A 15,195-nucleotide genomic window follows, 5' to 3' on the forward strand; every position below is an offset into this window, starting at 1 on the left:
CACCCCTCAAATTTGGGCCAAATGTAGGGACAATATGAGGGCAGCCGGACGCGACCGGGCACCCCGCTCCAGGTCATAGCGGTCCCACGTACAACCACCCAAAGCCCCTTCTAGGTCAAGACAGAGGCACCCAAATTTAGTCCCACTTCGCCGTGCGAGAAGGACGTTGACCGACTTAAATTGCCGCATCGGTGAATGGCGCCAAGCTTCTCTCTTGTTGCATAGGTCGATCAATTATTGTTGTGTGAACGAGGTAGCTTGACACTAGATGGCATTTCATCAACTCATGATTGTTCATTGGGTGTCATGTTCATCTCGTTCATATACGTCCCTACTACAATGAATGTGATTTTAAAATTGTTCATCGGGTTTTATTTTGGCCTACACTCTTGCACCGTTCGACACATTGTGATTCATAAAATGTCGTGCAAACATGAATGTTCCGTTTGTGAAGGAGATAGACGATGAGTATTAATCTTCTCTGTGGTTAATAGTGGAGAAGATTAATAGTGATAGTCCATCTCCTTAACAAAGGATGCATTGATTACTGAAGCTTATCGCTTCTGAACTACCCGGCTAGTCGACTAGCTCCTCATGCGGCGAGGTGGGACAAAAACATCTGAAACCCGCCGGCCCAATATGGATGTGAAAAATCTTAGTATGAGCAATTTACTATTCGGTGTTTTTTGACAATCCCGCCGGCCCAACGTCCGCAACATCCAAAATGATCGATGTGCATGTGTTTGCATGTATTAGCTGTTTTGAAAATATGCTTTGCGGTTGCAAATGGTAAAATTTGAGGCCCGTCCGTTCACTATCCGCGGGCAGGTCCGTATAACATTTTAGGGGTCACATTTGCAGGTTGCGGCAGCGGATGCTCTTAAGGCGAAAACTTTAACTACCAGTTTGAAAACCACGTTAACGGGAGCAATGGGTCTAAAATTGAGCCTCATTGCAATAAAATGAACCTTTTTTTCGTTTGCAGCGAGCCAAGAAAAGTTTCTCTTTTTGGCAGTGAGTTCATCTTGTTAATTAAATGAACCATAGTTCCATACAGTGACTTCATCATTGGAGCCAAAGAAAAATTATCTCGTGGCTACAACTTCTGCAATTTCCAGCTTCCGTTTTGTAACTAATAACAAATAAATATCCCAGTTATATATATACGCCGTGAGTAGTTTCTACTCAGTGGCATTAAACGAGCAAATATGGCAGAGCCAGGTCGAGGAAAGGCTGAAGGCAGCACCTACTTCCCTCTCCTCACAAACCCAGCGCCGCACCCGGTTCTTGCACCGGATCACTGTACTTTTATCCCCTTTTCCAGCTTGAATCTTCTTCCTGTTCCGTCACCGTCATTCCACTACGCCACAGCCTCGTAGGAAGCTGTCCGAGTTATTCAAGTGCCCGAGCCACAGCTCCCGCAGCTCCGGGAACGCCACCTCCAGCCACGGCTTCCGCGGCCCGCTGAAATGCAGGACGGCGGAGAGCTGCAGCAGCTCGGCGTCGGGCATGCGCCGGCCGAGGTCCGGCAGGTGCCACAGCGGCTCGATCGCCTGCACCCGACCGTCCAACGCTATCAGGGCCGGCGGCAGCGACCCCATCTTCCACAGCCTGAACCCTGATTCGCGGTTCTGCACGCACCCGACACAAGAAGTTAATGAACCTTGTCACTTCTCACTTGTCTTGTCGGTACTGCTAAGAGTTGCTTGCTCGATCGTGGTACGAAAATGGTGAGAGTACAGGGTAAGGAGGGCTTGCCTTTTGCAGCCATAGCTGATACGTCTCGGTAACGTTCGCTCCTCGCCAAGCGTCGAGGTCGACGATGGTGGCGCCCCAGGACCACGCGCAGTGCGAACCGTCGAGGCCTAGCGACGACACTGCAGGGTCAGTGAAGTTGAGGTGCTCGCTGAGAGTCCTCTCGATGCAGATGCCACCGTCCGCGCCGGGCCGGTGCGCGCCGACCGCGCCCATGATGTTCCCGTCCAGGTCCTGCTCCCACAGCCCGGCCAGATCCTTGCGCACCACGACGTCGTCGTCGAGCAGTATCACCCTCGGGAGCTCCGGGAAGAACTGCACACGATGGTTAACACACAAGGTGCCAATTGTTACTCACCATTTCATCCATCGACGATAGTAATACAGATGTACTGTGTTCCTGTTCTTTTGGTTTACCTCTGGGAGATGGATTTTGAGATAGTTGAGGATCGAAAACGTGCTCGGCTTGGTGGCCTCAAGCCTCCTGTACTCCCTCTCCACCGATCCATCGCACAGCTGGTGATAATCCAGCGAGCTCTTCTGGACCTCGTCGATGGTCCTCATGACAGAGACGATGGCATCGCCGTCGCGCCAGTCGAACTGGTGGAGGCCCTTGACCTCGACGACCGCCGGAGCAACCGGGTGCAGCGCGAACCACGAGTGCATCGGGACGTAGCTCTTCTTGTCGGTGACGACGTGGAACACGAGCCTCGACGGGCCGGCCGAGCTCCGGACGGCGGACGCCACGGCCACGGCGGCCGCAAGAACGTTGTCGGTGACGAGGCAGACGTGGACGCGAGAGGCATCTGTTAGGCGAGGGGCGTACTGCGGCAACGGCACTGGGGAGCGGGCCGCGGAGTTCACCGCGAACTCCTCGGCCAGCCGCAGCGCCAGGCAGTGCATGCTCTTGGGGATGCCGAGCGAGGCCAGGTGCCGGTTGAACAGAGTCTGGATTCTTGACGACTTGAGCTTCCGGTCCATCTTTAGCAGCTGGTTCAAATCACACACACACACACCAGAAATTCAGAACGAATGAATGATTACAGGTTTGCATGTTTGACAAATCGAGGAGCGTCCATGCATGACCATGCAGATGAAAGCAGCAGATCATATCTCTAGGCTAGAGAAGGCACGAGCAGGGGACAACACAGGGACCATATGATGAGGCCTTTCCGCGGGGAAAGCACTTTGGTTGCTGAATTCAGCTAAGGTGGCAGTAACATGCAGCTGCAGGCATGCTACCGAAAACCCGCTAAAAGTTGAGCAAGGATTTTCGGGAGAAAGTGTCAAAGTGCTTGTAGATTCGACGTACGTACCATGGCCATTATCTTCACGACCACGTCTTCCATGTCAAGCCGATCATAGGAGGCCAGAATGGTGTCCATCTCCGCCATGAGACCGTCCAAGGAATCCGGTGCCGCTTCCACCACCACGGGGTCCAGCAGGGTAGCCACCCTGTGGCTTCTCTTCCACTCTCTCATAAATTCCTGATCATTCCATTCATCAAAATTGACAGTCATTTTATTTATCAGTAAAAAGTACTACTAGTAAGAAACATCATGTGTGTTCTGCGCGTGAAAACAAAGATCTATGAGCATGCATGCATGGATCATGGATGGCTAAAGGACCACAACTCCACAACCGCAAGGCCGCAACTGCTTGGAAAAGAGCGAACGCACGTATAGTTCCAAACACAAAGGATTAAAGGTCTTGTCCGATGAGCACTTCCACGCTGGATTGCAGGCCACCAGTGGAGAATCCGAGCGAGCGAGTCGCCTCATTCACAAGAAGAAAGTCACAAGGGTTTTGTATGTATCCATGGCGGCTCGCAGCAGAATAAACCCAGCCCACCAACTGGTCGGGGACCCGCCAGGCCGGAATAATGCAGGCACGTACGTACGAATCTACCACTATGCGGAGTTTCGTCCTCCTGGGTCGTCAAAGTAGGCAGTTTTTCTGGTACAAATTGACCAGAAAAAGTTGTCAATCCACGACCGTTTCACGTACCAGCTCCACCTTTGAAGAACACAAGCCGCGAACCCCGCGCAGCGCCTTTTTAGATGAGCAAAAGTGCTTGACCTCGGTCGGACTTTGCTTTTCTTAGGCGACTTCGGTCGGACTTTGATGAGATGGACTGATCACACTCACACACCGGCTAAACGGCCTATTTAATTTTATTTATTTACTAGAACAATGCCCGTGCGTTGCAACGGAGTATAAATCTTCTAGTACGTCGGCTTGTGATTTACCTGTCTATAATAACGCGATTGTGTAAATAAATGATCATCAAATTCTGCTCATGAATTACCTTAGATTTTGATCTGAAGTTTGGTAAGTAAATTAAAGTGAAACTGGTTCAAAAGGTAAGTAATTAAGTTGATTTATTATCATATAAGGAAGGTTGGACGAAGAGTGGTGCGAATAAAGGTAAAATGGGAACCTTACATTCTTTTTCTCTACTCCTAATGGAGCAGTTCGTAGTCTCGCTTTCAGATTTTTTTTCGTCCCACCACTTTCGTCCGGGTTTTTTTCATAGGTTAACCGTCGTAGATTTTTTTCGTCGCCTCCCTCACTTCATCGGTTTATTTTCACTTCACCCTCTCACACAACGAAAAAAACTGAACGGATCAGAACTTTCCATACTGACGCAAATTATTTAGTAATGTCTTTATGTAAAAGAATCAATCACAATCAATCTCTAAAGATCAAATCTAAATTAATTAATCTTCATAACGTTTGTTTCCTTCCGAATCACGTCCATAACTTTCCTTTCTTATTTGGGCAGAAACTATTTGATAGCAGAGATTAGGAAGCTTCCTATGAGTGTAGTAATAGGAAGTATTCTTTTTCTTGATGATTCGTTTTCATACTGACGCAAATTATTTAGTAATGTCTTTATGTAAAAGAATCAATCACAATCAATCTCTAAAGATCAAATCTAAATTAATTAATCTTCATAATGTTTGTTTCCTTCCGAATTACGTCCATAACTTTCCTTCCTTGTTTGGGCAGAAACTGTTTGGTAGCAGAGATTAGGAAGCTTTCTATGAGTGTAGTAATAGGAAGTATTCTTTTTCTTGATGATTCGTTTCCATGCATGATGATAGTAAATTAGGCCAACATTCACCACTATTTATCAACGTCATCAATCGTATCCATTCCTATCAGTTTTAAGGGAATCTGCTCGCTATGTCTTTTTTAAGGGGATCCGCTCGCTAAGTCGTCATCGCACGTTATTTTCACAAGCAATTCCCCTAAAAAAGGCGTGGGTATTGGTAGTTGAACGCCCGCTAGGTTTTCCGTCTGTCCCATCCTCGCGCTGTGCCGCCGCCACCCGCCGAATTTCCAGCCGCCCGAGCCCGTTAACTTCGCCAGCCATCGGGTCGACTGCCCCCGCCCCAAACCCCCATCCCCGAGCACTAGCTATCGTCGCGTTGCCGCCCCAAGCTCCACGCCACCGGGAACGAATCAAGTGCCGTCCCGACACCGCTGTCGCCGGCCCAGCACCTCCAGCCTTGCATGGACAGCTTCAATGTGCAGTCTCCCTTGCTGCCTCACCTTCTGCCAGCGCATGCAGCGGCGGGGTTGGACGCGTGCGTGCTTGCTAGCTTGCTCTCCGTGCGTACGTACTTGCTCTGCGTGCGTCGCACCGGCCAATGCGCATGATGCGTGTGTGCCTACTTTTCTGTATGTGTATGCCAGCGTGATGCGTGTGTGCCTACTTTTCTGTATGTGTATGCCAGCGTGATGCGTGTGTGCGTTGCTGTGTGTGTATGATATAGATGGCCCAAGCGTGTGCATGTTGTGCTCTGCTCTCTGCTGATCTATGTGTTGGTGCTCCTGCTATATGTTCATGCCATACAAATAAAATTTCTGTTAATCTTCTGACATGTTGAGTTGGTTCTCTCTGTCTTCTGAGGGGATGAATGCAAAGCAGTCTATTAAGCCAGGCACTATTGCTGAGCTAAATTGACAAAAAAATATTGGTAGCCATAGTTGTAGTTTAAGTAGTAGCGAGTTGTCTGATATGTATAAAGAGCCCGTTGCAACTGAGCCCGTTGCTAAATTGATAAAAAAGGTCGCCAGTGTCACTTGATATATATGAGAATATTAAATATATTATTAACATGATTAATATTGAACTCTTAAAGTTAATGTGGCCCCGTTGCAACGCACGGAGTTCTTCTAGTAAGTAGTAGAGATTTATTTTCGGATGTATAAAACCGCAGGGCACCGGAGAACATGCGCATTGAATACGACTAGTAGCTCAACCAGGGCGTCAACCATGGAGCTCTGGCAGACTACAAAGTACAGTGCCCGGATCAGACCGGGCGATGGGCTCAGGGCCCCACCCGTCAGCCACGTGGTGGAGGCCACGGTCGAGTGCAGCGACGTGTTGCCGTGCCGACCTGGCCCCTAAACATTCCCATTCCCGTGAACGACGCTTTACTGACAGGGAGCAGAAGCGCGTGAGAATCTCCGTGCCCATCCACCACCCATTTCCGCCACGCAGCCGCGGGTAAAAAAGATGTCAAAGCTCACGTACAAGTAGAAAGCCCGACGCCTAACTTATTACGCGGCCTGCCAAAGTCCAAACACATTTTGACGCGCACGATCGGACACGGGCCTAACACACTAGTACACTGGTAGTAGAGGCCAGGTCGGCCGGACTCACCTCCGTCGCGTCGCCGCCGCCGCCGTAGAGCCAGCGCCCGAGCCCCGCCCTCCAGTCCGAGCAACCTGAGGCGCTCGCACACGAGAATGGGGGAGCAATTAACCGGTGGACACGCCACAAATCACCGACGAGGAAGAGGAAAAATGGGCTGCGAACGAGCTTCGTTACCGGTGGCGGAAGGGCAGAGGGAGGCGCCGGTCTCGATGGCGAGGAGCGCGGCGCGGAAGAGGAGCACGCCGGCCAGGAGCCCCGTGACCACAACGGAACGGTAGCCTCGCCGCGCCGCCTGCAGCTGCGGCGCCTTCGGCTTCGTCACGTCGTCGTCGCCGGCCGCCGCCGTGATGTACAGCCTCATTGCTCAGAGTCCTTTTCCTCGCGCGAGGCCGCCGACTCGCCGCCGCTCATGAACGAACGAGGCTACACGAGCCCACGCTCCAGCTCGAGGAGTCCGTATGCGCGTGGCGGTGTGGGAACGCGGGGAGGGGGCGGGAGAGGTGCGTGGCGCGGGGAGTTATAGGCATCAGTGAGAGAGTGAGACGAGGCAGTGAGACTTGAGACCGGGGGAGGTGGCGAACCGAGCGGCTCCGTCCGATGTGTGTGTATGGAAACGGTAGAGCAGCGCGGGAGGGGCGATGGGATCTGCCGGACGGGGGAAGAGAGCGACCTGAAATGCGAGGGGAGGGCACCGACAGTGGCTGAGGGTGACGCGCGGGGCCCCGGCCCGGAGGCTTGTAGACTGGCTGTGGCGCCTGTGGCTGGCCCGTGGGGGCAGGGCAGGCATCGGGGCGCCGGTGTGGCTTATCCGGTGGTGCTGCATGCCGCGTCGCGCTCGCAGGTCGCATGCCGCTCGTTAGATTTACCTCTCGCATTATGTGCTTTGTCTGGTTACTGGTTCAGCACACGTACTATGCGCGCGAATGGTATCTCCATGTGACTGGCTTCTCACTCTTGTGGAATCTCTTTGCTGATCTGTCATCCTGCGCGGTAAAAAATGGCAGTTCTGCCCCGTTGGGGGTACGGGTCGAGGGTACACGGGCACAAAGTAAAAATAAAATTTCCTACCACGTAGATTATGATCATGCCAGTGTGGCAGTGTTGCATATCACGAGATTTTCACCGGAAGCCTAAACTCGTGCGATAGGCCTGTTATGGACAGCCCGGCCCAAAAACCTGGGCCGGGTCGGGCTTCGCAATCCTCATTTTCCAGGTTTATCTTGTTCATGGTTTCAGGAGGATTTTCGGGTTTTGGGCTAGGCCTGCACGTGGAGATACCGGAAAGTGTCGTTCGAGCTGAGCGTCGGGCTTGTAAAAGGAGTGATTCGAACTTCATGACAGGCTTCGAGTTTGAAGGTCTAGCTATTGCAAGCCCGGCTCGAAGCCTGGCCCGTCCTGGCGAATGATCTGGTTTATCGTGCGAATACGGATTCGGTCAAGCGTGTTGATGCAATTGAGGTCCAACTAAGCTAGATGGAAAGGGGATAGAAGTAGAAGCATCGTAAGGCAGCTTAGGGTGAAACCTTCATCTCCTCACTTTTTACTGGTGAGCATGTGGATTCATCTCCCCTAGGCCCGTGGCTTGGGCCGCCAGTGACAAAGAGGGGAATCCTAGTGCATGCATCGGCTCCAACATGTAGATAAGATAGGATTTTAGTCCACTTGTGGAGGCGGTGCTCGAACAGATGGCAGCCCTTCATCTTTGAGTTTGTCTTCGAGGATTCGGTCCTCCCAAGTCCACCCGCCGCAACAGATTGGACTTGATTCCATCGTAATTTTCTACCGGCTCATCAGGACGACGAGGTTAGGGTTTCTTGTCGTGCGCAAGCGACGTCGAGGTTCAATGTCAAATTCTTCATATCGATGTAAGGGTTGCGACTCCTGTTTGTTGATCCTTAGGAGCACGTGCATGAAGATTTCTCAGTTGTCATCGACGAGGTGAGATGGCTCCCGCATGAGAGCGACGAAAGCAGCGCGTCAGTCCGCAAACATCACTATAAAATTCCATCTATTTAGTGACAAAAATCCTAACGACAAAACAGGAGACTTTGTCTAAAATCATTTTTTATGTTGATCCATCGTCAAGAGGTGTTTCCTCACGGGCAACACCCTAGCCAACTTCGGTGGTGTTCTGGCCTGTAATTCTGCGACGCTTTTGGCGTCACTAGACACGTCCATTTTCTTGGACGATTTGTAGTGTCACACAAAATGCTTCATGTCACAAACAATGTTAGGTGGGTTTAGGAAAATGGATAACAAAATGGTTTGTTGGTGTTCAGATCATAGTACCTCATAAATTCTACAATGGTAGAGTTTTCAACATGTTAGAATCAAAATTTTCAGTGTTTAGGGTTGAGATGCTGGTATCGAAATCCATCGAGTATTCCTTCATAGAACATACATTGCTCCATCACTCCCTTTAATAAAGGGCTGGCATAAGAACCACATCCAAGATGGAGTTTGGCGATTCATGGATTGGCCCACTAGGATTTGACCGGCCTTGTCCGAAAACAATGCGGCGACGTAGTCAACACGAGGAAGGACAGGACCTCCCAATGGGGAGTTCAGGTGGCCGGAGGCATAAGGAGAAGAGCCCGGCGGAGATCTCTGAGCCCGGATGATCACGAGCCCTGTCACGCTCGGGGGCTACTGACGGGGCCCTAGACCAAGGGTGCCTAACATAAAGGAGCCCAGCCTCTACTTCGACTAGGGCCCACCAGGCCCAGAGAATATCGCGGAACCCTAAGGAGAGGGCAGACTAGCATGTATCCCAAGGAAGATGGCGGCCCTCTCTTGTCTATATAAAGGGAGGTCTAGGGCCCTTATAGGGATCCAATCTAGAAAAAACTCTCGGTAGACATATCATGCACCATTGTAATCCTCTGCACGAGGTATCCTCTCATCATGAATATGAAAAGAAAGCATGGCATAAAGTATTACTCTTCGGAGGCTCGAACCTAGGTAAACTGTGTTTGCAGACTCCGCTCCGATACTTTCGGTCTCATCATGAACCCTACCGAGGGATCTGACGGGAAATCGCTTCATCAGCTACGTCCGCATTGATGGGGCGGCTGCCGAGAGGTCGAATCGGTCAGCGTCACCCTCCGGTCACATCGCGCGGCATCAATGCCGGCCGCTCCATGCTCTGGGACTGCATGAATGCGCCGCGGTAGGCGGCGCGTGCATCGGAAGAAAAACGCGGAAGGGACATGTGAGGGGTTTGGGTGGGCCAGTGAGGTTGGAAGCAGGCTTAAGGGCAATTCGGACGCCCGCGAAGCTCCCTCGCGTTCGTCTCCTGTTTGCAAAAGAAAGTATGTCCGGACTGTATCACCGACACGTTAGGTAACTTCCGTGATCTGAATAGCACGATGCAGACATCTACGGGGGGTTTGAGGATCGCCGTTGGAAATTCCCCTACTGCCGACCTTGGATGGTTGGAATTTTACTTCTACTCCCGAAGATTGAACTGGGCTTGTACGTAGCGGGGACAATATGCATGCTGCCAGAGTGCCACTGCCATGTAATGATGCAACTATGCAAATCCCTGAGCAATCATCGAACCCCGCCGAATATCACTGAGATAGTGCGACGAGCTGAGGACGTCAAAAGGATATGGATCACCAGCTGACGTGGCAAGATCAGTAGATGCCAATGTTTACACTGTTGCTACTAATACATCAGTTTATTTACTTTTTGCGAAATACAAGCACTCCAAAGTTTAATCAGGACAATCTTTTTCTTCTCTTCTGCGGGGACGACCTCTGCAGTGTACCCAGCCATAGACTGTAGATATACCCCAAAACCATCAAGTGTGCTCGGGTGCATATATTCCCGTTTGAGAAAATAATTCTGCTGTGATCCCAAAAGTCTAAAGAAAAATAACACATTTTGATGAATCAAATTTGCTTCCAGGTTTCAAGTTTCATGAAGTACAATTCATTTGTGAGATATGCAAAGATAATGGCATTTTTAACCGATCCCCAACAATCGATTAGATGAGTAAAATTCCGATTTTACTCCTCTAACCGGCATCTAGCCGATTCCCAATCGGTGTTAGCGGAGTAAAAATTATACTCAGCCGCGGCGAATCTTTCTATATTTACTCCGCTGCTCGACGGCCGAGTAAAAAAATATCTCTTCTCTTCCCCTCATCTGCCTCCTCTCCTCCCTCTCGCCCTACCGCCGACGCGTCCCCCGCCGGTCCCTGCCGCCCCCTCTTCTTCCAATGGCCGGACGCGGTGGCCGAAGACCCCCCCCCCTCCTTGCCGATCTCCAGCGTGGAACCGTGCCGCCATGCCCACGGGTCGTCCTCAAGCGGCACATCTTCGAGCCGCCGCCGCTCGCCCGATCCGCCCGCCCCTGCCTGGTTCGCCGACTTCCCGGAGCTCCCTCCATCGCGGCCACCGCAGAGGACATACCTCGGTGTCCGGCAGCGGTCGTGGGGGATATGGGTGGCGGAGGTCACCGACCAGCAGACCCGCAAGAGAAAGTGACTTGGGTCGTTCCACACGGCGAAGCTTGCGAAGATGGAGTATGACCGGTGGCAAGTCTGGTTCCACGACTCCATCACGCGGGTCAACTTTCTATTTGCGACGACGCCGGTCCACCTCGACCCGCCGGCGTCGGGGGTGGTGAGCACGGCGATGGCTCGGGAGTGCCTCGAGGCGGAGGCAGTCTACGAGGCATACGTAGAGGACCTCCAGCACCAGCACCTGAGCTTGTGGAGGCGGAGCGGGCGGTCTTCGCCGACAATGGTGGGGAGGTCATCGTCATCTCCGACAATGAGGTGCAAGGCGACGAGGAGGGCGGCGAGGAAGAGGAGTTCTATGTTGAGGAGTGGCGAAGCATCTTCCCCGACCGCGACGATGACGGCACCAGCCTGGACCCATGTCTCATCGGCGGTGGCCTATCGAGGAAGGATTGGCTCAACCTCCACTATGGTCGATGAGTAGTCTAGTGTAGTTTAAGTTTAGTAGTATGTTTGAATTTTGTTTAATGTTCGGTTATCAAAACTATGTTGAACTTATATTTGAATTTATGCAAATTTTGGTTGAGACTAGATTGAATTTATGCAAATTTATGTTTTACTCCGCTAAGTCTAGGGGGTCGGCTAGAACCAACCAAAACTTATGGTTTACTCGGCCGGATACTCCTTTATTTTATAGGGGATTGGTTAAAAATGCCCTAACAAACTCAAGCATCCCATATTTTATTGGATTTCTGTTGAAGCTTCTCTAATTTCTAAAATACACGGAACATGTCTTCCTCCCAAGTCCCAAAGCACAAAATCCACACTCAGGCTTTTTGCCAAAGGTAAATGCAAACTAATACATCCATCGCGGACAAGGAATACCGATGTTGTACATTCTGACCCTACGGAGAGAACGACGAGACCAGAAGGCACGCATGCATGCAATGCATTAATACTCATACAAGTTGGAACCAAAGCTGCTGGCAATTGAATACATAGATACGGTTGCTGGCCGGGAGCTTTCGTACCGGCTAATTGAATTGCCAGTACCGCGTCTCAACTACAACGCCTCGAAGCTATTGGCAAATGGGGGACTACTCGTCTCAATCGGTTGGCCGTTGCATTGCACTGCTGAGCGCGACGGCAATCATGTCTCGTCCACGAATACAGCATGCTCTCTGAAAAAAAATACACCATGCTGATGTACATTTACATGCACGTACGGTGGTCTGAAACTATTAAAACTAAAATACTCGGTTAGATGGCCGTGGGAGCTAGGTGGTGACTTTTCAGTCAGATCGGGTACGCTGCTAGATTTGCTGGCCGTGTGATCATCCCTACCGCAGACTTCTCGTGGAAATCAAGGGCTCCATTGCCGTGCTGCTTTTTCTCATGGCTTGTCCTTGGCAACATGTGTTGGACGTCTGACAGACTAGTCCGGAGAGGACTACCGTTCCAGGACTCATGTTGGAATTTTGCTAGTAGTTCTTTGTCTCAAAGCTCAATTAAAATTTTAAAATTCTTTTGACCTATTTATGCACACATGTGAGTGGAATGAGTGAGGCTAAAGTTTAGTCCTACCCTGGAAGTTGAGAGAGAGTTGCACCTCTTTATAAGGTGAGCTCTTCTACCACTTGTATAAGCATGAGAAGAGGAGACCTACACGCGCGCTCCTTCTCCTCGCTCGCCTCGCCACGCCACGTCACGACGGGTTGCAGGATTGAGCCGAGCCGAGGACAGAGCTATGCACGTTGTCTATATTTTTGCTGCATGGGAAAATTAATGAGTCATTAATTAATAATTAACGGACGCGTTAATTACTGAACCGTTTCCGATTCTTTTGTATCATGACGACTCGGACGTGGGGTTTACTCCCACGACCTACCCGGCCCGCACTATATAGTCAGGCAGACGTCTACCCTAGCCGCCGCCGCTTCGTATGGTTTCTCACCACCGTTTCAGATCATTGCGCCGCCAAGCAAGTCTTCTCCATCCCTCCTTCCAGCGTGCACCGCGAGAAGGGACAGCAGGCCTCCGGAACCCCGCCTCTCGTGATCCTGTACGGGAGAGGGGCGATCAGGTTTTTGGGGAGCGCACTCGCGCGACTGCTGGCAGCGACGACTTCGCGAACGACGACTTCTTCCCCGACCTCGGCAACCTCGTCCTCGACGACATGGGTGACAACGTCAACGCCGGCGATGCTGCACCCGCTGCACCGTATGCGATTCTATCCTTCCTGTTCGAGATCGTGGTAGAATTCATGCTTCTAGTATGTGCCCTAGATGTGATATGTTCATCTCTATGCTAGTTCGCATGATTAGTTTAATCTCTGCTGCTGTGGTCATGATTTATCTTCTGTTTATTTGGATTAAATCTCGTAGTAATTTGCTCATATTTCCAACAATCCAAAAACCTGATTATAGGCAATTTACTCCGAATGGTTTTGCTGCGCATCTGAAGCCGCCTGCCTTTAAGGGGGCGCAATATAAGAGGTGGCGCACGAGAGCAGTCTACTGGTTTCAGACCATGGGCTGCTATGATGCCACCAAGGACAAGCCTGGGGGCGATCTTAATCCAGCACAGCTGGAAGTTTTTGAGAAGATCGATACCCTCTTTAAAGGCACTCTTCTGAGTGTTCTTGATGACTCCATTGTGGATTCGTATATGTCGTTTGACAACGGCAAGGACATGTGGGCTGCGCTCGAGGCCAAGTTTGGTGTCTCGGACGCCGGCAGCGAGTTGTACGTCATGGAGCAATTCTATGACTACAAGATGACTGATGAGCGCCCTGTTGTACAGCAGGCTCATGAGATACAGTCGCTCGCAAAAGAACTTGAGTACTTCAAGTGTGTGTTGCCAGACAAATTTGTTGCCGGAGGCATCATTGCCAAGCTTCCACCTTCGTGGAACAATTTTGCTACTTCCCTGAAACACAAGAGACAGGAGTTTTCCGTTGCGGATCTCATTGGTACTCTTAATGTTGAAGAGAAGGCGAGAGCAAAGGACACACGTGCTCGAGTTGCTGAGGGAGGTTCTAGTGCCCACATGGTACAGAAGAAGAACTCCCAGCCCAACAAGTTCAAAAACAATAAGAACAAAACTCAGGGAAAAGGCAAGTTTGATACAAAGAACAAGCCATCACATTCTACCAACTTCAAGAAGAATTCTCATAAAAAGGGGAAGGGACTTTGCCATGTCTGCGGTGATCCTAATCACTGGGCTCCGAAGTGTCCTAACCGCTTTGAGGAGCGCGAACATGAGAAGAGCGGCAAGTCCGCTAATGTTGTCATCGGTGATACTGATATGAAGGAATCAGGGTACGGTATTTTTCCTACCATCTTTTCAGTATTTCAATCCCCTGATTGGTTAATTGACACCGGTGCCAATGTACATGTTTGTGCTGACGCCTCCATGTTTTCTTCTTACCAGGCAACAGGGACTTCACCCGTGCTGATGGGGAACGGGTCACATGCCATCGTTCGAGGTGTTGGTATGGTCGATCTGAAGTTTACTTCGGGGAAGACTGTGCGTCTGAAGAACGTTCATCATGTGCCGTCCATCAATAAAAATCTCGTTAGCGGTTCCCGTTTATGTCGAGATGGTTTTAAGTTGGTTTTCAAATCCAATAAAGTTGTAATTTCTGAGTGTGGACAATTTGTTGAAAAAGGCTATGAGTGCGGAGGCTTGTTCCGCCTATCTTTGTCAGATATTTGCACTAAAGTTATTAATAATGTTTGCCATAATAATGAGTCTGGTATTTGGCATTCACGACTCTATCATATTAACTTTGGTTGCATGACGCGGTTAGCCAATATGAATTTAATTCCGAAAATCTCTACTGTCAAAGGCTCCAAGTGCCAAGTATGTGTGCAAGCTAAGCAACCTCGCAAATCCGATAAGACTACAGAGGCAAGAGACTTGGCGCCACTAGAGCTTATACATTCTGATCTTTGTGAGATGAATGGCGTGTTGACAAAAGGTGGAAAGAGATACTTCATGACGTTGATTGATGACTCCACTAGATATTGTTATGTGTATCTTCTGAAATCAAAAGACGAGGCTTTGACTTTCTTTAAAAACTATAAAGCTGAGCCAGAGAACCAACTTGATCGAAAAATTAAACGGCTTAGGTCCGATCGTGGTGGAGAGTATTTTTCCAATGAATTTGATCTGTTTTGTGCGGAACATGGTATAATCCATGAAAGGACGCCTCCCTACTCACCCCAGTCAAATGGGGTAGCCGAAAGAAAGAACCGAACTCTAACTGATATGGTTAACACCATGTTAGACACTTCGGGTC

The 15,195-nt window shown here is 50.3% G+C and overlaps 1 protein-coding gene across 1 annotated transcript; it reads right to left on the minus strand.

The window, feature by feature from the left end:
* Positions 1–1,005: 1,005 nt before the first annotated feature.
* On the minus strand, positions 1,006–7,070 carry LOC125544701 (probable galacturonosyltransferase 15). Its single transcript, XM_048708445.1, has 6 exons — positions 6,599–7,070; positions 6,431–6,495; positions 3,072–3,242; positions 2,173–2,745; positions 1,759–2,070; positions 1,006–1,631 (listed from the first exon to the last, which is right to left on the minus strand). Exons 1-6 carry the CDS (start codon positions 6,783–6,785, stop codon positions 1,353–1,355), a joined length of 1,587 nt encoding a protein of 528 aa, XP_048564402.1. The 5' UTR covers positions 6,786–7,070; the 3' UTR covers positions 1,006–1,352.
* Between the last annotated feature and the right edge of the window lie 8,125 nt (positions 7,071–15,195).

Source organism: Triticum urartu, chromosome 3 (genome assembly GCF_003073215.2).
Source record: "Triticum urartu cultivar G1812 chromosome 3, Tu2.1, whole genome shotgun sequence".
NCBI lineage: Eukaryota > Viridiplantae > Streptophyta > Magnoliopsida > Poales > Poaceae > Triticum > Triticum urartu.